Below are 26,801 nucleotides of genomic sequence, written 5' to 3'. Positions count from 1 at the left end.
AATCAATTTTAAGTTTCAGATTATATTTCATGCTACAGTATGAGAGTGTGTGGGGGATGAACACTGGACATTAAATTTTCAATCACCAGAACAGTCAAAAAGAATCAAAAGGTTAAGTCCAGTTATGATACATATTTAATTTAATCTTCACCCTACTGATAAGAAAGAACTTACATAATGGATTTAATGCCAGAATTCTAAAGCTAAGGCTTAAAATACAATTCAGGCTGGTGTGTGTGCAATGCTGTTTGCCACTAATTGATCACAATTAGTTACAGGTTTCTTTGTTCCGTCTCCACTTGACTAGCCTTAAAAAAACAAAACAAAACAAAAACCAATACAAAACTAAGTCATAAGCTACTGTGGAGAAAAATTTTAAGCTACTTCTTCAATTGTATCACTTATATTTCCAAAATAAATGGAATAAATGTTTAGATTATCAGGGGATTTTATAAATACACTCAGTGTAGTTTAACATCTACTGAATGATACAAAGTACCATATAATTTAAAAAGAATGGCTAGTAAATGTTATACAACACTCTTAAGGAGGTTTTGATAACTGGAAATAAAGGACTATAGTTATTAACATGAGGTTTTTAAAAATATTCCAATTTTATGTTTAAAGTCACCATATAAAAGGCATTTCTCTGCTCCTGAAATGATTTTTGGTATACAAATACATACTCATGGTTCAAAACTGAGAAATTACAAACTGGTATGTTATTACTTGTTGTCTACCAGTGAATTTTATCTTTCTTTTTGAACAAAATTCTGGATGAGTAGTATAGCTTCTGATACTCTATTTTGCTGACAAACTTTTCATGGTAACTTTTCTTTTTGTCTCTGTTTGCTCTTTGCAAGCTAAGGAAATTCTGATATGTTAGCTTTTTTGAACAGTATATAATAGTCACAGGGTAATGAATCACTATACTGGCTTTTGCTAGACAATGATTTCTGGGTTCAATATTCATGCAGTCTACCCAATCATAGAGTCTATAGAATGATAGTACAAGTTGAGTCTTCCTAATTCAAAAATCTGAAATGCTTCAAAACCTGCAACTTTTTGAGCACTGACACGATGCTCAAAGGAAATGATTAATAGTGCATTTTGAATTTTGAATTTTTGAATTAGGAGTGTTAAACCGGTAAGTATGATGTAAATATTTAAAAATTTGAAATCCAAAAGACTTCTGGTCCCAAACATTTTGGATAAGAGATATTCAACCTGTATTCTCATACTTACAGTTACACTGAATATTTGGAAATTATTATTAGAACAATGTATATGTTTTACAAAATAACAGATAATTAAAACATGTCTTGATTTGAGTGACTCATTCAAGATTTTTCAAAGAAGCTTGGTTGGAAAAATAACTTTTGTTTCATGATTCCAAAATAAGTATTCCTTTTATTGAGGTTGAAAAAATAACTTTTGTTTCATGATTCCAAAAGAAATATTCCTTTTATTGAGGTATTAGTGCCAAGGCAACTAGTGAGTCCTTAGCATATACAATACTGACTAGGACAATATACATTTATATAACCATTGATTATAAAAAGCAAAAAAAAAAAAAAAAAAAAAAAAAAAAAAAAAAAAAAATCCAAACCAAGTAGTGTTACCAATTTGAGAACTATTTCAAAAGATAAAGGCATTAATTACTACAGTAACAGTAAATGACACTGAGTAGATAGAACTCTTTCATTAGTGGAGTAAATGGCCAATATGTCCTAACCTTTAATTCTATTCTGCCCCTCTCTTATATTAACTCTTTAATTAAAAGTATGTATTCACTCAACAAATATTTACATTAAGCCCCTAATACTGCTAGACCCTGGAGAAATGGTAAAGACTAAGAAGAGAAGGTATCTACTGAAACCTAAGAAACATCTAAGACTAGTTGCTTCTGATTTTTACTCTACCTATATTTTAGATGAACTGAAGTATATTTCTTTTTTTTTTCTTCTTCTAGAGACAGGGTCTTGCTTTGTCACCCAGACTGAAGTGCTGTGGCGTGATTACAGCTCACTCAGGCTTGAACTCTTGGGCTCAAGATATCCTCTTGCCTCAGCCTCCCAAGTAGCTAGGACTACAGGCATGCACCACCATGCCTGGCTAATTTTTTTTTTTCTAGAGATGGGGTTGTACTATGTTGCCCAGGTTTCTTGAACTCCTGGCCTCTGGCCATCCTCCTGCCTTGGTCTCCAAAAGTGCTGGGATTAGAGATGCCTGGCTTGAAGTATAGTTCTTTGTATTAACTATTTAGATTTTACTGAGACTATTGTGCCATGATATTATCACTTTGGAAAAATCATATCAAAGCATATAAAATACATTTTTTTTCCAGAAAGTGAAAGCCATTAACTTAAGTGATACAATGCTCATAGTGATGGTTTAGGAAAAATTACCCTTGTAAAGTGAAAGAGTGAGAATAGAAAACTCAATGACAAGTCGGGCACGGTGTGAACCTGTAGTTCCAGCTACTTGAGAGGCTGAGGCAGAAGGATCACTTGAGCCCAGGAATTTGAGGCCAGCCTGGGCAACACACCAAGACTCTGTCTCTAAAAAGAAAATAAAACTCAAGGACAGACATTTTCTTCATTTTATATATGTTAAAGCTGAAAGGAATTAGATTTCAAAACAAATTAGTAAACTTATTATAACATCTCCAATGTATTATAAAGAAAACCTTAGTAAAAAGAATTTTCTTCTAATAGTAGTTCCATCTCAACAAGATTGATTTTATTATGTATTTCCTGGCATACATAATATCAATTAGTAATAATTTTATAAATATTGATTGCTTCAGGATTCCAGTAGATTAATGCTACAAGATTTTAGACCCAACATAGAGAAACTACACTTATATTAAGTCCATAAAAGTAACGCTATATGCCAGAACCTTTAGGGAACTGCGGTTAGTCATTAAGGCATATATTTACTTATGGCATTGGTTTTCCTTCAGTGATGATGGATCTGCATTCCTCCAAATATTCTTGGTTAACCTTGCAACCTTGCATTTATTTCTGAGATGGCTAAGTAGTGGAGCAACCTTGGGCCATGAACCCAACTGGCCCAAAGGGATTACCTGTTATTTTACCTTTAATAGCACCACCAACCAACTTGGCTAGTGAGTCAAAGCCTAATATACTAAAAGGTAAATATTATGACCATACTTATTCTGGTGACCTCAGCATGTAAAACAGGGATAAATGTAAAGATTTCATTCAATTATGGACTTGTAAGGTCTTAAAGAATCTCAGAATTTTATAACAGGTGCTCAGAAATAGTCTTGTCTAAGAATAAAAAGGACCAACAACTTGTCAAAGGTCCAAGATCAGTAGGGTCAATCAGTGCTCCTGAGGGCTTGATGTTTCTAAGGAATAAGGGAATGATTTGTACACAAAATTACAAGGCATGATTGTAATCTGCCTCATTGTATAAAACATGTCATTACTTCTTCACATTGGCTAACCAAGTACAAAGCAATCCTCTACTTCAGAGCCACAAAGTTCACAAAAGCAGCATCATTTTTTGCTTTATAATTGCCTCTGTTCTCCTCCACATTAGTTTCATTCAGGAACAGCCCCTTCACAGAATGAGCATATGGATTGCCAACTGGTGTTCTTGCAGGCACACATGCTCCCTCAGGATGCTGTTTGCTAGTTCCATTCTCTTTTCACTGAATGTCGATGGATTTACCACTACCTTTAATGATTAGGCTGTTGAGCAAATTTACCTTCCTTATATCAAAAGGCTAAAATTTTGTATCATGTCTAGATTGTTCCCAATCATAAACAAACAAGGTGTTGCCCAAATCACTAAAGCGAGAACTACAAAGACTTAAAACAATGCCAAAACTCCCCAATACCCAAGATTTTTACTTACCAAAAGTTTTTTGCTTGGAACTGATGGCTTTCTATGCATGCAATAATGGTTTGCTGTCCATCTATTTTTTTGCCATACACCTTGTTGGCAAAGAAAATAAGCATAAGAATAAATTTAGGGTCACGGAATGTCCAACTTTAAAAATCTATAAAATACTGCAAATTGCACAGTACTTTGACAAGAACACATAAAATACAAAGCAGGCCATCATTCCAATATAGTAGCTAGAAAAACATGTTCTCAAATATTTATGCCTAATCAAATTATTAGTGTACCACAAAAGGGGACACTAAATAAAATTTATTAAAATTAATTGTACTCTGAAATATTCACAAACATTCTAGATAATCTACTTTCATAAGTAGATAATTTATTTTAAATATACAGATGCTAATCTAGCTTTTTCCATGCAAGTGAAAACTGGACCTAGCTTGTGGTTATCACCTTTGTTCACTTCACAATCTTAGGAGCTGCTGCTTCTCTAGTCATTTAAAAGTATTGGAATAAATTAACTTACTTGTAAGTGAGAAAGGTTGTTAAGAGAATGTCTGTGATGTATCACAATGTTATTTCACGTCTTGCCTACTGCTTTAAAAGTAATAATTAATTTCTGCCTTTCAATCCTCTAGAACAAATGAGGACTCTACTCCCTTACTCTCGTTATTTCTCCAAAATAATTCTGATGAACAAGTTATAATTCAAGTAATAGATATTTGAAGTTATGTTGCAATATTTCTCAAATAATTAGAGAGCTAGATACTTAAGCAGAGCACATGAATTTTTGTCCTAACCAGGAAACTTCCAAGAAAGAAATGGGGTATGCTACTGGTGATATTAATAATTACGTTGAGAAAGCAGGTATAAACTGGGATATACGGTAGAGTTAGGTTGGTGGGGTAAGCAGAGGCCACGCCATCCACAGGGCCTTTAAGCCACCTTCAAAAGCCTGGACTCTAAGTGCAATGGGAAATCTCTGAAGGATTTCAAGCAGGGAATTTTGATAACCTGATTTGCATTTCAAAAGATCACTTTGGCAATGAAAAAGGTCACTGAAGCACAAACTGGGGGTGCTAAAAAAGCCTGTCAGGATACAAACAATATTATGAAGTTTTTAAAAAATAAATGTATTCCTACTACCATATTTTGTATTTCCTTTTTCTTTTTCTTTTTTTTTTTTTGAGACAGAGTCTCACTCTGTCGCCCAGGCTGGAGTGGAGTGGCATGATCTCGGCTCACTGCAACCTCTGCCTCCTGAGTTCAAGCAATTCTCCTGCCTCAGCCTCCCGAGTAGCTGGGACTACAGGCACGTGCGACCAAGCCCAGCTAATCGTATTTTTTTTTTTTTTTTTTTGAGACAGTCTCGCTGTGTCGCCCAGGCTGGAGTGCAGTGGCCGGATCTCAGCTCACTGCAAGCTCCGCCTCCCGGGTTTACGCCATTCTCCTGCCTCAGCCTCCCGAGTAGCTGGGGCTACAGGCGCCCGCCACCTCGCCCGGCTAGTTTTTTGTATTTTTTAGTAGAGATGGGGTTTCACCGTGTTAGTCAGGATAGTCTCGATCTCCTGACCTCGTGATCCGCCCATCTCAGCCTCCCAAAGTGCTAGGATTACAGGCTTGAGCCACCGCGCCCGGCCCTAGTCGTATTTTTTTAAAGTAGAGACAGTTTCACCATGTTGGCCAGGCTGGTCTCGAACTCCTGACCTCAGGTGATCCACCTGCCTTGGCCTCTCCCAAAGTTCTGGGATTACAGGCGTGAGCCACTGTGCCCAGCCATGGATTTCTTGAAAATATAAAAACAGGCTGAACCTATGAAACAACCACACAAAAAAACACAAGAAATGTAACTATAAAATACATAAACATATAATTTTACTTCCAAGTAATTTTATTTGTTCTCAGATTTCTGTAACTTAATAAAAATAAATTTGATCTAAACTGAGACGAGTCATGAACATAAGATTACAGAATCTCACCATATCATGCTCCCTTAATCAACGTATTAGAATTTCTACATGGGTTTAAATCAAGGTACAACCATTTCTCTATTTTAAGCCATCCTAATGTATCTATTTATTATCCAGAATTTCTTGAAAAAATAGTAAACATTCTTAGAAATATTTAAGGAAAAAAATGACAAATTATACAATGTCAATTCTGTAAGTTACTGTAAATTTTAGGAGACACTAAAGACTCTCATTTACACAAAATACACACACAAAGCTGCTACTGATGACTTACAGTGCAGACTCCATTCGGGTAATGTTCTTTTACGTAAGCTCTCAGAGCAGTTTCTACTGAAGTTCTCCACGATTCAACTGCATTTTCTACTTCACAGGGTCTTGGATCAGTTGCCTCCTTTCTTAAGTGATCAAATTTAAAACAGATTCTGTTCTTTGGATCCAAAAACTTTCCATTTCCCAAGTCGCCATGTTCTGTTATCAATACCTTTGATGATGGAATGAATTTAGAAAAAAAAAAAGGAAAAAAGCAGCATTTCAGTACTAATACATCATAATTACACTCATCTAAGCTTCTTCCTTAAAACTATAAAACAATCCTATTCCAGGCATATATTTTAATCATATGGTATGACTATTAATACTTCAAACGAGTTGACTATCCAGACAATGAGGTTACTCTCATCCAGTGCAGATCAGATTTTCTCCCAATATAACTTCCAACTACTGGTGGAAAAAAAACGCAACCTCTAAAAACACTGTTCAAGTGGGTTTGGTGGGTTTTCTGCTTTGAGAACTCTAACAGGTTACAATGTCTGATATCAGACTCTAGTTCCTCAAAACTACAGAACTTGTGAGAACCTCCAATCAGGCTGGTTACCTGAATGGTTTTGGTCTGGTGCAAATCCTCTTCGGTGTATTCCCCACCTCGCCTCTGGGCCCACAGTCTTACTTACTCTGAAGTATCTGCTTCTTGCTTCTTAAAAACCACATTGACAACTGATTTTAATTGATTTCCAAATATTTAAAAACATAATTCATTTACATAAATTTAAATTATACATCCACAGTGCATAATGTATTATCTGACATTCTGTGCTTTATTTAAAAAATTTCCCCTTTTCCTTCCCTTGAAATTCTTCCAGTCTTTTGACTCCTTAGCTATCTCGGGACTTATCCATCCCTCTGATGTATATCATGCTAACAACACAGGATACACACCTTTCTAAATTTTTTCAGTCATAAAATCTTACAGATAAAGATATACACATGTCTATATTTGCACATACACAGAATTTTTTGGTCATTATTTTACTGCACTTGATCTTAGCCAAAAGGCCGAGAAGCGATTGGTCATTATTTTATAAGAATGAGATGAAAATGTGTGTGTCTACGTATACACACACACAAACACACACTCTTCTCTGCATCTGGCTTCTTTCAACATAAATATCCTATGGAAATCCCTCAAAGTCAACTGATATATTTCTCACCATTCTTTTAAATGGCTGCATAATGTCCCATGATGTGATTATAACATAGTTTAGTCTGCCAATCCACTACTGATGTGCCATCTCTTTATTTCTGGGCTGTTTCCTTTTTGGGGGAAAGGAGGAACACATTAAAAATGGTGAAATAAGACTGGGCATAGTAGCTCATGCCTGTAATCCTAGCGCTTTGGTAGGCCGAGGGGGCAGGATGGCTTCAGCTCAGGAGGTTGAGACCAGCCCAGGAAACACAGTAAGACCTCATCTCTACAAAAAAATTTTTTAAATTAGTCAGTCATGGTGGCATGCGCCCATAGTCCCAGCTACTCAGCCCAGGAAATTGAGGCTGCAACGAGCTGTGATTGTGTCACTGCACTCCAGCCTGGGTGACAGAGTAGGACCCTGACTCAAAAATAACAACAAAAAAGGTGAAATGAGTACTGCTGTACATATATTTTAACATATGGATGTTTCTATTTCCATTGGATACTTTTATTTCTATTGAATAAATTCCCAAGCAGTGGTGGTAGGGACAGCAGGTATTATAATTTTTAATATATACTCCTGTGACAATCCAAATTTCTATACATGTATGAGAGCATGCTTCCATCCATATTACCACCAATGATAGGCATTATAACTGGTTTTTTTAGTCTGATGGGTAGAAAATATATCATTTTAATTCCACTGACTACTGATAGAAATAAGTATGGCTTTTCACATTTGTGGGTCATTTGCTTTTCTGTGAGCAAATATATTAAAATATTTTTATCTGGGGTCTTTTTCTTATCAATTTATAAGAGTTCTTTAAGATAAGTTTCATTCTACAGTTAAAAACATTAATATATAGTAAAATGTCCATCTTTTATACTTCCTGGGTATCCAGTATTATTTAAGATGGTCTCCCTAGCCCTGTATTGCACATGTAGACTCAGATTTTCTTCTAAAATTTTAGTCATTTTTCACGTTTTTAAACCACCTGAAATCTATTTCTGTATACTGTATGTGACAGAGGTCCAACTTAATTTTCTTCTTGATAGAAACCAGTTATGCCAATATCTGTATAAAATTTTTCGTATATTCTGAGACTAAATTCTGGTTCTCTATGCTGCTCTACTGATTTTTTGTCTACTCTATACACCACCACATTGACGTAACATTGGCTGTAAAACAACTTGTACTATCTGGTAAGGCAATTCTCCCTCACTGTGCTTAATGGTTTTTTCATATATATATGTGTGTGTGTATATATATATATATATATGTATATATATATATATATGTATTTCTTGGTTATTTCAAGCATGTATTTTTTTTCCACATAAACTTTACGAAAATGTTGACCAATTAAAAAAAAACTGATCAGGATTCTAATTCAAATTTCATCAAATTCATATATTACTTTTAAAATAATTTAATTTTTTATCTAAGAATGGAATTTAGAACACCTTTCCATTGGTCAGATCCTGTTTTATGTGTTTCAAGACTATCACATTTTCTTTTTTAAAGTTCAGGGGTACATGTGCAGGTTTATTACACAGGTAAACTTGTGTCATGTGCGTGTTGCACAGATTATTTCATCACCCAGGTATAAAGCCTAGTACCCATTTGTTATTTTTCCTGATCCTCTCCCTCCTCCCACCCTCCACCCTCTGATAGGCCCCAATGTTTTGTTCCCCTCTATGTGTCATGTGTTCTCATCATTATCTCCCACTAATAAGTGAGAACATGTGATATTTGATTTTCTGCTAAGATACTGTGTTAGTAATAATGGCCTTCAGCTCCATCCATATTCTTGCAAGCGACATAAAGCTTGTTCTTTTTCATGGCTGCACAGTAGTCTATGGTGTATATATGCCACATTTTCTTCACCTAGTCTATCATCACTGATATTTAGATTCCATGTCTTCGCTATTGTGAATAGTGCTGCAATGAACATATGCGAGCATGTTTCTTTATAACAGAATGATTCATAATCCTTTGGGTATATAACCAGTAATGGGATTGCTGGGTCAAACGGTAACTCTGTTTTAGGTCTGTTTTAGGTCCCTGAGGAATTGCCACACTGTCTTCCACAATAGTTGAATATACACTCCCACCAACAGTGTATACGCATTCCTTTTGCTTCGTAACCTCACAAGCATCTGTTATTTTTTGACTTTCTAATAGCAGCCATTCTGACTGGTTTGAAATGGTATCTCATTGTGGTTCTGACTTGCATTTTTCTAATTATCAGTGATGGTGATCTTTTTTTTTTCATACGCTTGTTTGGCCTCAAGTATGTCTGCTTTGGAAAAGTGTCTGTTCATATCCTTTGCCCACTTTTTAATGGGGTTGTTTTTATCTTTTAAATGTAAGTTCTTTCTAGATGCTGGATTTAAACCTTTGTCAGAGGCATAATTTGCAAAATTTGTCTCCCATTCTGTAGGTTGTCTGTTTACTCTGTTGACAGTATCCTTTGCTGTGCAGAAGTTCTTTAATTAGATCCCATGTGTTAGTTTTTGCTTTTGTTGCTTGAGAAGACCATCACTATTTTCTTCATAATCCTACGCCTTTTTTTGATGAAGCTTATTCCTATAATTTTTACCATTATTTTAAATTGAATTCCCTGTCACACTCTGACCCCCACCATTTCTAGTTTCAGGTCCTTACTTGCTGTAATAAAGGACAACGAATGAGTTTTGTATCCTTACCTTAAGTTCAGACTTCTCCCCAAATTCTTTTATTAGTTCTAATAGCTTTTTTTTTTTTTTTGGTTGGAAGTGATATTACTAGTGTCTCTTGGTGTTCCTAAATATATAAATCATGTCACAAAGAAGTTTTCTTTTATTTTCCAAATTTTACAAGTTTTCAAGTTTTTGTCTTACTTGCTACATCTCCATTTATGATAAATGATAACACTGATAAGCAGGCATACCTAGCTAATTCACATTTTAACTAAAATTGTTTCAGTGTTTTAGTTTATGACATTTACTATTAACTTTGGTTAAAGTCTTTCATATTTAAGAGGTTTTCTTCAATTCCCTATTTTACTAGAATTTTTGTTTTTAATGAGAAAATGGCTACTTAATTTCTCAAATCCCTTTTCACCGTCTATTGATACATCATAAGATTTTTCTTTTTGATTTATTAATATGTAAGACCAATCTGTCTTATATGGAACCATTTTTGCATTTCTGTAAAAATTCTATTTAGTTTTGATATATTATTCTTTGGATATATTTCTAAATCCTATTCGTTAGTATCTTACTTAAAGTTTTAAAATCTATAGTCCATGTGAAGTTAGTATACTGTTTACCTTTTTTATCTTTTTAGTTTTAAATATTTAATATTAAAATTATGCCAGGTTCATAAAGTGACTTTGGAGGCAATCTAACATTTTTAAAAGACACAGCTAATTTTCTTACAGCAATTTATGCCCAAAAATAATTGTTAATATAAGAGGTACAAAGATGTTTAATATAGCATTATTTATAGTAGTAAAGAAAAAGCAAAAAAACCCCAAATCTTCCCAGAGATAAAATAAATTTTGCAGATTAATACAATGACACTCTACATAGCTTTGTATATACACACACGTATCTATAAATAAGCTTAAAATTTCCCTTCAGTTACAAGTCACCTTCTAGCCTAGTCTTTGCTTGTCCCCGTAGCTATGACTACATATTACAGAATGAATAATGCCGAATAAAAGCTTTGACATGATTAGCCACTAAGAACTTTCTCTTATGTTCTTTCTTAACCATTTTCGCTTATGTTCTACCTACCAGTTCTTCTTCATAGTGTTTTACATAAGCTGTCCTTCATGCAAGCATGAAATGCATTCAAATAATCACTATTAGAAACTCTAAACCAAAAAAAAAAAAAAAAAAAAAAGCTAGTGACCTTTTGTGGCTTTTCTTAGCTTAGCAAATCTAACTTGTATTTTGGAAAGAAGAGATTTAAAAATTACTAAATGCTAAGTTACCCACATGAAGAACTGTAGAATTCCACAGCAACCAAATTATGATATAAATCTACTAACATATATTCTAGACTTTGGATTAATATAGGATTTTCTTCTCAGAAAAAAATAAGAAAGTAAAATCTTAAATGAATTACATCTGAGTATTTCTAAAAGGGACTTTCTGCTAATAGTATTATTGGTATCAACGAAAGAAAGTAAAACTTCAATTACTTGCCCATAAGTGGTTATGATTAAAATATGAATAATTTTTTATCTTGAAGCATACCACTTCACAGCTCTTGCAGGATACCTTAACGGTTACAAACAAAACAAAGAATAGCTAGCTACTGTGTTTATATGAAACATACCTGATCTTCATAACCTTCAATTTTTACTGGAGTAAACTGGTCCAAGTTATACTGTGCAAATGCACTAAAAAGAAGAAAATGGCAATTACTTAAAATTATATATTTAATGGTTTTTAAAAACAATGGTCAAAAAATTCACTCATCAATAAAGTCTCCTCCTATATTGCACACGGCAAAATAAACAAAATTGTAATTCTCCATTACTGAACTTATACTAACTAAAAATATCGACATGGCTATTTTAAAAACTGAACAATGATATCCAGCTTTCAATGTTTAGCAAAATAAAATTAAATCAGCAAATATAACTGGGCTTTTCATTCAAGACCCTGAAAATAAAGGTTACTGATAAGAGATGCATCCAATTATTCAAGTATATATTTACTATACCAGGAAACAGACTAGGTGCTGTGAGAGACGCAAAGAATACTTAGATATATTCTCCAAGAGGCCTACAGGTGAATAAGAGATAATGGATAAACATAACCATAACACAAAGTATAAAGCATAGTAAGAGAATTACCAATGAAGCACTCCAAAGAATGCTTTAAAAAAAAAAAAAAAAAAAAAGACTACCTTCTGTTGAGGCAACAGTGAGAAGAGAAGAGAATTGGGGTAATTTCTTAATAACTGTGATACTGAAAAACTGACTTGAAAAACTGGATAGGCTCTGGTTTATGGAAATTGGAGGGATGAGCAGAAAAGAGTAGAGGGACCGTATGAGCACAACGCCTGAGAAAATAAGTTAGGTACAACATCACAGAAAGCACCAAGCTCAATGCCTGGCATGCAGCAGGTGTTCAGTTATATTTACTGAAATGAACTGAAAGGCTCTGAATGATGGAATAATTACTTTATTTGGGAGACAGAGCAGTCACAGAAGCTTTTTGAGAAAGGAGAACACAGAAGTACTTCTAAAGATTAATCTGGCAGCAGCGTATACATGATGAATTGGGCAGTGGAGCAACGAGAGCCAGAAAAAGTAGTTAGGCCGTTGCTAAGGTTAAAAACCGCAGAGTGTGAAGTAGGAAATGGTGACGAGATGGATCCAAGAATAAAGCTACTCTCTCTCTACTCTCATAGGAGTAAAGAATAATACATTACCATATATTTGTGTAGAAAAAATTCTCAAGAGTATAAAATATTATCTAAAAATTATATTTTTAAATTAAATCTACAATCTGGGAAATCACTGTCACTTAACAGAAAGGATATTGAGAATTTCCAATCTCAGAAATACATCTCTAAACTTAATCTTCTTGGAAACTTTCCAGATTATTCGGGATGGCCAGGCATCCACTGAATTTTCAGGTATTAGCTCCTGAGTCTCCTTGAGAAAGGAAAGCTTGGTTAAACAAAGCATTATTGATGAGTTAATAGGAGACTAGTAAATGTAAAAACAGCAAAGTAGAATTAAATCATCAGCTGTCTAATTCTTGATACTGCATGCTCAAAAAAGATGACAGTGAATACAGAAGTGTACGAGGGTCAGAAAGAAAAAGAAGCTATGCACTTCTGATTTTCCTAATTCATGAAAACTGTAATTTTCCTAAGAATAAACTCAATACAGCCAGGGCATTATTAATCCTGAAATGATTTATCCAAAAGTATGTTTTAAACTAAGTCTCTTAGCTAAAATTTTGGATTCATTTTCCAATAAGGTCATATTTAAATAAGTTTAAACAGTAATTTGGGCCCAGGCTGGAATGAAAGCCTTTTATTGCCCATGATATAAAAAGCCATCCACCTCTAACTTGGGAGGAGGGGATAGAGGAAGAATAGGAAATCTGAAAAGGAGACAAATAATATGAAATAGGTTAAAATTTTATCTTAAAGGCTCAAAGTAAGTTAAATGGTGACATTACACAGTATAGTGGAAAAGGTACTCATCTAGGAGTGAAACTATCCAGATATTGCTTCAACCCTATCATTAACCAGTACAGGCCACCTCACTTACTGTATAGATATAAAAACAGTAGTTTGGACAAGATAAATTCCAGTCTCTTCAGTTCCTAAAACTCACTTTATGCACCCACTCATCATTCATTCATCCACCCCTCCATCTATGCAAATACTTACTGAGCTCATATTATTATAAGCTAAGCATTCTACTAGACACAGTAAAAACAATGTTCTGCCTGCTCTTGCAGAATTCTGTGGCCCAATCAATTTCTAAGTCACCTGTTACTGTATTTAGATTTTTATACCCTTTCCATCAAGTTGTATCTTATACTTTTCTCCCTGCTCTTCCCTCAGTTTAGCCACATCGTTTCTCTTACTATTAAAATCCTGCTCATTTAAAACATCTCAGAAATCACCTTTAAATAGAAATTAAAAATTTCTTCCTTTGGGTTATAAAGGCCTTTCATATGCCTCTATTGTATTTCATTTCACTTGGTCTGATATTAAACATGTCTGACTCTCCATTGGAAAATCCCTAAGAGGCTTATTTATCTCATCATCACAGCAAAGTCTGGCAATGTCTGTTGAATAAGAAGCTATTTCTGGGTATTTCAAAGTGTTCTTGACTTGACAATACCAACTCTTCAGTATATCTAATTTTACTCTGAAACATACTGAATTGGTACCTTTTTGTAAAGATGTCCCATTACAACCACTCTAAAGAATAATTGTCATGTTTTCCCCCCTACAAAAAAGGTAAGGGGCAAAGAAAAAAAAAAAAAAAAGGAGATAAAGCAACAAGGCAAAGGTGGAAGAAAGGAGGAAACGTACATATATGTGGGAAAGATGTATTTGTATAAAAGAAATTCAGTATCAAAAAGTGCAAGTGAAAAAGAAACAGTCTATAGCCATACACTTACTCTAGTGAAACTGCCACTGGAAAACATTCTAAATGCTTTTATAATGTCTTCTGAGCTTTTGTTATGTAGTTTTGGATGGCCTCAATGATAGGTAACAAATTATTATCTTTTGAGGACAAAAGTAATTCAGAACTAAGTGGGGTGAAGAACAGGGTAACACTACTTTTGCTCAGAAATTATTTCATAGCGAGCACACTGTGAACCACAGTAACAGCATTCTGAAGTCAAGTCAATCAGTGACTTACAGTATATATTCTGTACTTCACAGACACCCAGAGATGTCTACAACATGAACTTAAATGGATAGTTTTGAGAAACTGCATACTACTGAAGTCAATCAAACTCAGTATTTTTTTTTTTTTTTTTAACTAGTAGGCAAACATTTGCTGAGATTACAACCACATGCAAAGAAAATCTGAAGTTTCTAGTAAAGGTCTTGATGAGTTTTTTCCTAGGGTCATACTATAAGCATCATATTTTATCACAATTACTGACGTCCTCAAATGCTCATTTGCTTAAAAGAATATCGTGCATTTCCTATTACAATGTACATGAAGTGTGGACCACAGCTGTTCCAGAAATTTGGTTTATAATAAAAGAGAAATGTAGCTCATCTTCACATTTCTCTTACAACAAATACAATTTATTTAAATTAAATCTAACAATCATTAACAGATCAATAATTCTTTGGACAAATAAAAGTCCCATACTTTCACGTATCTTGAGTCAAATGTATAACTATTTCATGCTATTTATGAATAGTACTCTAACTTACCAAGTTTCTCATTTTCTTGACTTAAAAACAATCCACTAATTTTTGCACCAACATGAAACAACCCACAACTTATTTAACATGGAGACCACAAAGGAAAAGCTTACTTTGAAAGTACTGTTCATAAACGCTGTATGTTTCCTTTGCATCCATAAGACTTTTGTCAACATGTTTTATACAATTATAAAGAAAATTAATCTCACTTTAATAGATAAAAAATTTCAATAAGCTTTAAAATATTTAGGAGCAAGCGGTCATTTACTCATAAATTGGTAACTAAAATCAAAAGGATAAACTACACTGATTCCTATGAAGCACTTTAATATAATTAACGGGTGGAAGCAACTCAAGTGTCCATTGGCAGATAAATGGACAAATAAAATGTGCTGTACACATACAATGGAATATTATTCAGCCTAAAAATGAAGGAAATTCTGACACACACTACAACATGGATAAACTTTGAAGACATTAGGCTAAGTAAAATAGGCCAGTCACAAAAGGCAAATACCGTACTATTCCACTCCTAAGAGGTACCTAAGTTGTCAAATTCATAGATAGTTGAATGGTGGTTGCCAGGGGTTTTCAAGTATCAGCTTGAAAAGATGAAAAAAAGTTCTGAAAATGGATGGTGGCTATGATTACACAACAATGTAAATGTATTAAAGCCACTGATCTGTACACTTAATGGGTAAAATAGTATGTTTTATGTGTATTTTTCCACAATTAAAAAACTGCTACAAATAACAGGAATTTTCATCACAAGCAAATGCAGATATGCCTACAAGTCTGTGAACCTCTACCTTCATAAAGGCCATATTATTTATTTTTTAAAGACTTCAAATGTTCAAACAATAAAATGAGAGAAATTTTCACCATCAGTCAGATTTTTCTTTTTCTTTTTTTTTTTTTTTGAGACGGAGTCTCGCTCTGTCACCAGGTTGGACTGCAGTGGCACCATCTCGGCTCACTGCAACCTCCGCCTCCCAGGTTCAAGTGATTCTCCTGCCTCAGCCTCCCGAGTAGCTGGGACTACAGGCATGAGCCACTGCGCCCAGCTAATTTTTGTATTTTTAATAGAGACAGGATTTCACCATGTTGGTCAGGGTGGTCTCAATCTCTTGACCTCGTGATCCGCCTGCCTTGGTCCCCAAAGTGCTGGGATTACAGGCGTGAGCCACCGTACCCAGCCATTAGTCAGGATTTTACATATTGGGTATTATACTAGGATGGAAAGTAGCTGACTGGATGGATACTAAACTTTCTTTGTAAGAAAGAATGCACTATTTCGTCATTTTCAAATGAGTAGTAGAATCGGTAAGCCTAAAATAAGTCTCTAGACCTTATTTTGGGAGGAGAAATAGGGAGAAAACCAAGTATTTCTCTGAAATTGCAGGATAGCTGTGAAAAGTCATGGCTGGGGTCACTGGTCCAAAGATGATGTATTAAGATTTAGAATTGCCTACTTCCTTAAATCACTCAAAAATTCAGTGTGCATGTATGTGTCAGGTACTATGTTAGGCATTTATGAGTAAATAAACTCCCAACTTTAAAAGCTCTCAAAAGCTATTAGGGTCAAACACAAAATAAAATGCAAAATCTACATAAAAATGGTAGCAACCACAATTTCAAAATAATTTTTTCCAACTTTGCAAATGTCAAAATATAGTATTAACTGAGGGTATAAGCCACGCTAGACACACCGTGAATAATCTCATGTCATAGTTGTACCTCTAAGTCCTTCTGTGATAAAAAATATCTTTCTCCTAGCCTGCCTAGTAGATATATATAAAATCATACACATTTGAACTTGATGTGCAAATAACTATGTCAGAGATTAGTGCTTTAAAAACACTTTTAGGCCAGGTGTGGTGGCTCACGCCTGTCATCCCAGATCTTTGGGAAGCCGAGGCAGGTGGATCACAAGGTCAGGAATTCGATATCAGCCTGGCCAATATGGTTAAAACCCCATCTCTACTAAAAATACAAAAATCAACCAGGTGTGGTGGTGTGTGCCTGTAATCCCAGCTACTTGGGAGGCTGAGGCAGGAGAATTGCTTGAACCCGGGAGGCAGAGGTTGCAGTGAGCCGAGATCACACCACTGAACTCCAGCATGGGCGACAGAGTGAGACTCCATCTCAAAACAAAACAAAACAAAAACACAAAAATACCCCACACACTTTAAAAACATCTCTCATTTTCCCATGTCATTTTAGTTAGGTTAGTATAACAAATAATACTTACTGGGCTGCTCCTTCCCTGAGAAGATTGTCATTATTAAGCAGTAACCGAACATCTGCAAAACAATTATTGTGTTATCTACATTATTATTTTTATATGTTTCAAGAATGTAATGAATGCAGATTATTTTGGTGATGTATTAACACCTCCCACCCCAAACACAAGCAAGATCAAAATATCACCCATGACCAAAATACCCAAACACACGTCATAGTATTAAAAAAAAAAAAAAAAAAAGGTTTTGGTTAGTAAATATGAAGGGGAATGAAATACAAATATATATTCCTTTACACCCTTAATAGTCAATGCAGGCAGACTACAATCCAAGCTTGTCCAATCCATGGCCTAAGACAGCTATGAATGTGATCCAACACAAATTCGTAAACTCTAAAACATCGTGGGATTTTTTTTAAGCTCATCAGCTATTGTGAGTTTTAGTGTATTTCTCGTGTAGCCCAAGACAATTCTTCGTCTTCCAATGTGTCCAGAAGATTGGACACCCCTGCTGTACGTAATATATCTCCAAGGAACTAAAGGCGAAATAAGCTACACTGGAAATATGGTATGTTAAAGTCTGCAGAAAAGATTTAGGATTATTCTTATTTTTGAAGGTGACTTCAAAAATAATATTTTTATTGAAAAAAATCCAAGAACTTTGTAAAACATAAAAGAAAAAAAGTCACATACGGCTCTCACCAAAAAACCAAATTCTTTTCTAGTCTTAGTGTATTTTCTTTCATTATTTTTCCCAAGCACCCGGCTATTTCACTTAGTTGCAATTACAAAGTAAATAATACAATATATCCTAATTTTTCACTAGATGAAAATAACACAACCTAAATATCTTCCATTAAAAAACTGGTTAAATGTAAAAAGATTACAGTTCTTACATAGAGTGTGAAACTAGGCAGCCATGAAAAATAATGTACACTTATATTTACCAACAAGGATATACATTTGTAATATAATAGGCAGGAAGAGAAAAATTTAGTATGTATATTATCATATTTATGTATTGTTAAATATACTTGTTAGTTGAGAGATGTTTGAAGTAATTCATTTGAACAGTGGGGAACTAGAAGGTAGAATTTTGTGTGATGTTTAGATTCTTTTTTGCACTTTGGAAAGTTTAGAATGACTATGAATCATTTTTACAACGAAGCCACTTCAAAAGAAAAAACCCACTGCCTATTCACATAACTCACCTCTTTTCAGCAACAAGTCCTTATTTAAAAAACAATATCCTTTGCTAACCACTGAAATACTACTATTTAAATTTTGAAATTAACTGATTTTAAACAATGGATGCTTCTGCCTAAAAAACTATTTTAAAAAATGAGAAATTTATAATTACTGTTATTTTTATCCCACAAAGTGGGAAGTTCTATTTGATAAATATGATTATTTTATTTTCAATAGTTTAAACACAATGAACAGCGATACTGCATGGACAGTATGCCTATTCCAGTTCCAAATGGGTAAATGATTGAAAAATAAGATTTATTTGATCAGTTAGCTCTACTTTGGAAAAAAATAATAAATTCATGCTTTTATCATAAGAAGAGTAGAAGAAATAAAGAAGATAATTTGAATAAAATATTTATCTTAAGAAATCAGGCTGTGGTTCCAAGCCAGGCAATACATAAACCACAGGGTGGAGGGCAGGAGACTTAAGGAATATAGATTTCAGAACCCTAGTCCAGATCTATGACTACATGTTTGAGAATGAAGACCAGAGATCCATGTTTCAGTGATTCTAACAGAGTCAGCCTAGGAAGCAGCATTTGGGAACCATCTAACTATTTCCCTTCAAATAATTTAATTCTTTTCTAACTCTTTTTTTTTTTTTTTTTGAGACGGAGTCTCGCTCTGTCGCCCAGGCTGGAGTGCAGTGGCCAGATCTCAGCTCACTGCAAGCTCCGCCTCCCAGGTTCACGCCATTCTCCTGCCTCAGCCTCCCGAGTAGCTGGGACTACAGGCGCCCGCCCGCCACCTCGCCCGGCTAGTTTTTTTTTTTTTTTTTTTGTATTTTTAGTAGAGACGGGGTTTCACCTTGTTAGCTAGGATGGTCTTGATCTCCTGACCTTGTGATCCGCCCGTCTCGGCCTCCCAAAGTGCTGGGATTACAGGCTTGAGCCACCGCACCCTGCTCTCTTTTTTTTTTTTAGATGGAGTCTCACTCTGTCACCCAGGCTGGAGTGCAGTGGCGTGATCTCAGCTCAATGCAACCTCCACCTCCAGGGTTTGAGCAATTCTCCTGTCTCAGCCTCCTGAGTAGCTAGGATTACAGGCATGCACCACCCACACCTAATTTTTTTTTTTTTTTTTTAAGTAGAGACAGGGTTTCACCATGTTGGCCAGGCTGGTTTTGAACTCCTGACTTCAGGTGATCCACCGGAATTGGTCCCCCAAAGTGCTGGCATTACAGGCGTGAGCCACTGTGCCCGCCCTTTTATCCCTTTTATCTAACTCTTAAATATTCTTTCGGTTAAAATTTATTAGATAAATCCTGTATCCCCACTTCTATTCCATAGCTTACTCTCTACCCAGGCCTATTTAATAGGCTCATATTGAATGCCCAAATTTACTACAACTCAACAGAGAATATATTAATTCAATGTCAATTTCAAATAGACTTAGGAAAGCAATTTCTAGGATGCATACATTCTTTTTTTTTTTTTTTTTTTTTGAGGCGGAGTCTCGCTCTGTCGCCCGGACTGGAGTGCAGTGGCCGGATCTCAGCTCACTGCAAGCTCCGCCTCCTGGGTTCACGCCATTCTCCTGCCTCAGCCTCCCGAGTAGCTGGGACTACAGGCGCCCACCACCTCGCCCGGCTAGGTTTTGTATTTTTAGTAGAGACGGGGTTTCACCGTGTTAGCCAGGATGGTCTCGATCTCCTGACCTTGTGATCCGCCTGTCTCGGCCTCCCAAAGTGCTGGGATTACAGGCTTGAGCCACCGCGCCCGGCCAGGATGCATACATTCTTTTAGGACTTTTAACTCAAGGTAAGAAAAGTATGTAGAAAACTTTTCTTAAAATTCTATTTACTCTTGGCTTTGTGAATTGTACAGTTTGGAGGCTACTGACTTTAGTGCAGTCTCACCATTATCAATTTAAGTTACATGCCACTTTTTGACCCTAAGGAGGAAGAGACTATCTTCTTTAATCCGCCAATCATCAAATACATTAATGTATATGTAGGTTACAGAGGTTGAATATTAAAAAAGAAGTTAAATCTTACAGGAAGTAAAAGTACTTCTGCATTCTCTCCAACTCCCCAGTTTACTACATAAGATTTTGTAGTTATATTAAACAGCAGATTTTAATTTCCAGATTTTTTTACAACGTCAATTTTCCATTCTGCCTTCTAAGCACAGCTCAGTGGTTAAATTTTAAAATGCGTAAGAACTGCCATATGTAATTGTAAGCACTAAATCATGTATTATTGTAGTTTGTGGATGACCTCAGGGACTTCTAGGATAATTTTAACTTTATACAACTTTTGCCTCACTTTCTGACTTTCAAAACTAATCTTTCCTGAGGTGAGATTCCATTATATCTTTTTTTTTTTTTGGTAGAGATGGGGGTCTCACTATGTTGCCCAGGCTGGTCGCAAACACCTGGCCTCAAGCAATCCTCCTGCCTCAGCCTCCCAAAGTGTTGGGATTACAGAAGTGAGCCACAGTGCCCAGTCCTGTATCTTATACTAAGAAAAAAAATGATTAAACTTCTTAAAAAACATTTAACTAGTTTACTATGTAGAATGTTTAAAAAACTGAAACTGAAGAGCTCTGTGTAAATTCACTTTTAAGACACGGTAAAGTTCAAATATATATGAAGAAGAAACAACAACACATTTATAGATAGTACTTGAAAGTAATGTATTCTTCTAACAACGTAAGAAGTTTTATAAAGAGATCACTACAGGCCATTTTTCTTTCAAGTATGTTGTTCCTACTGCTGAAGAGCAGCTACTGTTACAGTCTATAGGAACCAGGAGACTTTACAGCAGTTTAAATTTCAGATCTATGGGTGAATAATTATAAAAATGTCTGCCAGTGAAGTTTAAGGTAAGGCCTACTGTAAAGTGATTTACAAGACATAATTTAAATAACAAATTGTTTTCACATGTGCTGTCAGGCTCTATGCAGTATGAAAATGTTTTTTCCCTTTTTCTTTTGGCTGTTCATACTGATCTCACAGGATTTTCTTTAAAAGATATACGAAAATTCTTTTCACAATTCCAAAAAATATATGGTCATGATGAAACATCTGTTGTCTTTTTTTTTTTTTTTTTGAGATAGGGTCTCATTTTGTTGCCCAGGCTGGAGTACAACGGGTGTGATCTCGGCTGTCTTAAACCTCCTGGGCTCAAGTGATCCTCCTAACTCAGCCTCTCAAGTAGCTGGGACTACAGGTGCATGCCACCACACCTGGCTAATTTTTTTCTTTTTTTTGGTAGAGACAAGGTTTCATTATACTGCCCACGCTGGTCTCAAACTCCTGGTCTCAAGTGATCTGCCTGCCTCGTCTTCCCAAAGTGCTGGTATTATAGGAGTGAGTCACTGCACCTGGCCTGGTGTCTTTTTAAACTATTTAAGAGCTCTACTGAAGAAATATCTACTACATGTGCTTATAGTTTTACTTAAATAAAACAATTTACCAAAAAGACTCTCCTTTCCCAGAATGAGGATATAGTCTGGTCAGTGATATGAATAAAATTTATTTATTACTTTTAAAAAATTACTTTAAAAAAATTTTTAATAAATTTTTTAAAAAATTTATTACTTTTAAAATTACTTTAAAAAAATAAAATTTATTATTAACTATTCATATAGTCTTTAAAAGGGTTAATTTGCTAACAGAATTATCATATATAAATACATTATATTCTAGCCATTACAAAATCCAGGCTAACATATTTTCATTGTAATTCAGAAAACAGATTTTTCTGCATACTCTCCTTAGCTTATTTTGATTATTTTGGTACTCTTTTAAAAAGAGGGCTTCATACATCAAGCCTAGTGTTATAAATCAAACACTCACCATTAAAAACCTCATTAAATTCTCCAGGAGGGGCATGAATGATGAATTTTGCTGCTATACGCACCTAAAATAGAAAGAAAGATATAAATGTTCCATATCATAGGTTTCTGCTAAAATAAGCATAAAACATGCAAAACTATACTATTTCAAAGTTCTACTGAAAATGGCTTAAGATTTTAAATACAGTGACACTTCTTCACTCAGTCACCTTAAGATCACTATTGTTTGAACAATTTAATATAATCACAACATACAGACTGAATGCAGATAAAATATACAATACAGTTAAAGATTCAAAGCTGACTACAGATAAACAATTTCTTATTTTATTTAACTTTAATTTTTTATTTTTTGAGATGGAGTCTCACTCTGTTACCCAGGCTGGAGTGCAGTGGCATAATCTCAGCTCATTGCAACTTCCACCTCCTGGGTTCAAGTGATTCTCCTGCATTAGCCTCCCAAGTAGCTGGGGCTACAGGCATGTGCTACCATGCCCAGCTAATTTTTTGTATTTTTAGTAGAGATGAGGTTTCATCATGTTGGCCATGCTGGTCTTGAACTCCTGACCTCAAATAATCCGCCTGCCTCAGTCTCCCAAAGTGCTGGGATTACAGGCATGAGCCACTGCATCTGGCCTATTTTATTTCATTTTATTTTTTGGAGGCAGGATCTTGCTCTGTTACCAGGCTGGAGTGCAGTGGCGTGATCTTGGCTCACTGCAACCACTGCCTCCTGGGCTCAAGCCATCCTCCCTCCTCTGCCTCCCAAGCAGCTGGGACTACAGGCATGTGCCACCACACTTGGATAATTTTTTGTATTTTTGATAGAGAAGGGATCTCACTATGTTACCGAGGCTGATCTTGAACTCCTGAGCTCAAAGGATCCTCCCATCTTGGCCTCCCAAAGTGTTGGGTTTACAGGAGTGAGCCACTACGCCTGGCCAACAATTTCTTACAAGCAATTTTATTTCTTCTTAACTAAAGTGAAAAAAATCAATCACAAAATTTTCTATGTGTGCAGACAAGATGCATTTAGGTATAAATAAAATGAAGAACAATGATATACATATTCGACTAAAAAGTCACAAATTAGTAATACATGTAGAAAAAAAGGAGAGAGGAAAAGTCTAAGTTCAAAAGGTTTAACAGGAGACCTGACTAGATCTTAGGAAATCTTAGTTCAAAGACAAGTAGGAGATTAAATATCAACAGGTGTGCTAATAGGCGTATTTTAAGAGAATAAAGCCTATTTTGATAAAGAGATTAATCACTAATGAAAATGTATCTGAGAGAGTAGATGATGTGCCCAACATAATAGTTTAGTGAAAGCACCTTAAGTATGTATAGGAGCCATCCAATCACACTACATGGTACCTCTGAATAAGCTGAGGTAGTGTCCCTGAAAGTGTAGTCCTTAGGTAAGCAGTCTCAGCAGCACCTTGTCAAAAATGCAAATTCATTGGCCCCAGACCAACTAACTGAATCAGAATCTCCAGAGACAGGTCCTGGGAAACACCATTTAAACATTTCCAGATGATTTTTATGCACATTCAAGTATTCACTGTATGAAGAGACCATCCTTGGCAAAAACAAGCCTTGATTTATTTTTATATCTAACACTTTGACAGCACTACCATTGCTTTGATGTACAAACTAAAAACAATGGAAAGAAAAGGAAACGGCTGTGTATGTTTGTATATGTGTTATGTGTGCATGTGTATGTGTCTAAGTACAGATAGAGTTTTCAGAGGAGAGAAACATGGAAAAAAGGTATAGATGGCTAGAATGAAGATGTTCCTAGTTAGAGGACACATGTATGACAAGGCCTTCAAAAGATCAGAAAACATCTATTTAAGACAAAGGGAATTTTTGTAGCTCTGAACTTGAGAAGCAGCATTTTGTAATTAATAGAACTTTAGGTTCTGGAATCAGACGGAACTTCCTGTTTAGTTACCTCACCTAAATAGTGCATATAAAATAGTAACTAGCTCATAGAATTTTTGGGAAGAGTAAATGATCTCAAGTACTTGGTAAGCCCTAATTTAAATACCAATTTTTGTTATCACCTTATCATCTTTTTGTTATCTATCTGGTATCTGACAACAATCATAGATTCTGCTTCAAACTTCTTAGTGTTCCAAACTACTGTTGACTGATAACTTCAGGGTGGGGCTGGTCACTGAAAGATGAGGCAAGATTAGAGGGCTGGGACTTCTGACCCACCTCCTAACCTCCATTCCAGGGAGGGTAGAAGGGCTGAAGGTTATGTTTATTATCAATCGCCAGTGGTTTAATCAATCATGCCTACGTAATAAAGCCTCCATAAAAACCCACAAAGAGGGTTTGGAGAGCTTCGGAAGAGCTGAACACAGGGAGGCTTCTGGAGGGTAGGGTGCTTGGGGAGAGCATGGAAGCTCTGCTCTCCTCCTCCATACCTCACCCTATGCATCTCTTCATCTGTATCCTTTACAATAAACTGGTAAATGTAAGTAAGCATTTCCCAGAGTTCTGTGGGCCACTCTAGCAAATTATTGAACCCAAAAAGGAGGCCGTGAGAATCTGGAGCTATAGATGGTCAGTCAGAAGTTCCAAATGCCTGGACTTGCGACTGGTGTCGGAAGTGGGGGAAGGAGCAACCTTGGGGACTGAGCCCTCCACCTGTGGGATCTGACTATCTCCAGGCAGCTCCAGGTAGATGGTATTGGAGTTAAGTTAGATGACACCCAGCCGGTGTCCACTGTAAAACTGATTGCTTGATTTTTGGTGGGGGACTCCCACCTCTCCCCACCAAACACTGGGTCACAGAAGTCTTCTGTGTTGACTGTTGTGCTGAGTGGGAGAATAGAAAAAAAAAAAAAAACAGGTGTTTTGTCCACACACAGACATGATACCAAAACCATGATCCATTAAAACAAAACAAAACAAAAAACTGGTAAGCTGGACTTAATCAAAATGTAAAACCTGCTCTGTGGAAGACTTCTGTTAAGAATGAAAAGGCAAGTTTCAAAGTGGAGAAAATATCATCAAATTGCATACTCAACAAAGGATTTTTATTCAGAATATATAAAGTACCCTCAAGACTCCAACAGCAAGAAAACAGTAAGCAAAGGACTTGACACTTCACCACCAAAGAGGATATGTAAGACAGGTAAGTGCATAAAAAGATGCTTATTATCATTAGTCAGTAGAGAAATGAATATTGAAATCACGAAATACTACTACATACCTAATAGTACGACTAAAATAAAAAGGACATAACACCCAGTGCTGGTGAGGATGCAGAACAACTGGAATGCTCATACATTTCTGTGGAAATGCAAAATCATTCAACCAGTATGGAAAACAGTTTGGTCATTTCTTATAAAATTAAGCAAGCACACACCATAGGACACAGCAATCCTACTCCTAGGTATCTACCCTTTAGAAATGCCAACTTATGTTCATATAAAAACTTATTCACAATTGCTCAAAACTGGAAACAATCTACCACCCAAATGTCCATAAATGGGTGAACAGACAAACAGTGGTACATTTACACAATGAAATATGACTCAGCAATTAAAAGGAACAAACCATTAATGTATGTGACAACTGGAATGAACCTCAAAAGCATTATGTTGAATAAAATAAGCCAATCTCAAAAGGTAACAGAGTAACTCTACAGTATTCCCTATATATGACATTCTCAAATAAACAATATTAGAGCAATGAAGAAAAGATGGATGGTTGCTAGAGGCTGAGGGGTGGGGAAGCGGAAGAGTGTGACTACAAACAGAGAAATGAGAGGGGGAAAAGAAACGGAGTTCTGGGGTTGATGGAACTGTACTAGTATATATCTAGATTTTGGTAGTTACATTGATCTATACATGTGCTAAAAGTCATCAAACAAGAGTACTTACTATATACTAATTGAAAAAATAAAATTTTTTATGTGTTTTCAAAATATATTGCTTCTAAAACATTAGAGTACTACTAAACATTAGAGTACTATTAAAAGGTAAAACATACATAACAATTTTAAAAAGGCAAGCATAGAGTAGGGCATAGGCCACTGTGCATGCCAAACATACACTGGAGCCTATTATGATTATGTAAATATCTTCATTTTCTTATCCCCTTTCTGCCCCTATCCCCTTCCTATTGAGATAAGGAGTTGTTAGGAAGTATTTAAACTGAAGTCTTTTGATCACTACCACAGGCAAGAAATTAAAAATGTGATAACAAAACACTTTTAGAATTTTGAGGTAATTATTAACACTCCTAATGACTTATAAAA

At 35.4% G+C, this 26,801-nt stretch overlaps 1 protein-coding gene across 2 annotated transcripts in view; it reads right to left on the bottom strand.

Annotated features, from left to right (window-relative positions):
- CAPZA2 (capping actin protein of muscle Z-line subunit alpha 2) overlaps nucleotides 1–26,801 on the bottom strand; it is a 56,477-nt gene that overhangs the window by 8,385 nt on the left and 21,291 nt on the right. For both annotated transcript variants that reach the window (XM_010389343.2, XM_030932532.1), the window contains exons 2-6: nucleotides 22,527–22,590; nucleotides 17,484–17,535; nucleotides 11,645–11,708; nucleotides 6,124–6,330; nucleotides 3,889–3,968 (exon numbers count right to left, since the gene is read on the bottom strand). In XM_010389343.2, coding sequence (XP_010387645.1) covers nucleotides 3,889–3,968; nucleotides 6,124–6,330; nucleotides 11,645–11,708; nucleotides 17,484–17,535; nucleotides 22,527–22,590 — 467 coding nt within the window. The remainder of the gene's footprint in view (nucleotides 1–3,888; nucleotides 3,969–6,123; nucleotides 6,331–11,644; nucleotides 11,709–17,483; nucleotides 17,536–22,526; nucleotides 22,591–26,801) is intronic.

This window comes from Rhinopithecus roxellana, chromosome 6 (genome assembly GCF_007565055.1).
Source record: "Rhinopithecus roxellana isolate Shanxi Qingling chromosome 6, ASM756505v1, whole genome shotgun sequence".
Lineage (NCBI taxonomy): Eukaryota > Metazoa > Chordata > Mammalia > Primates > Cercopithecidae > Rhinopithecus > Rhinopithecus roxellana.
Note: the sequence above shows the minus strand (reverse complement) of the source record. Positions and strands in the feature narration are given on the sequence as shown.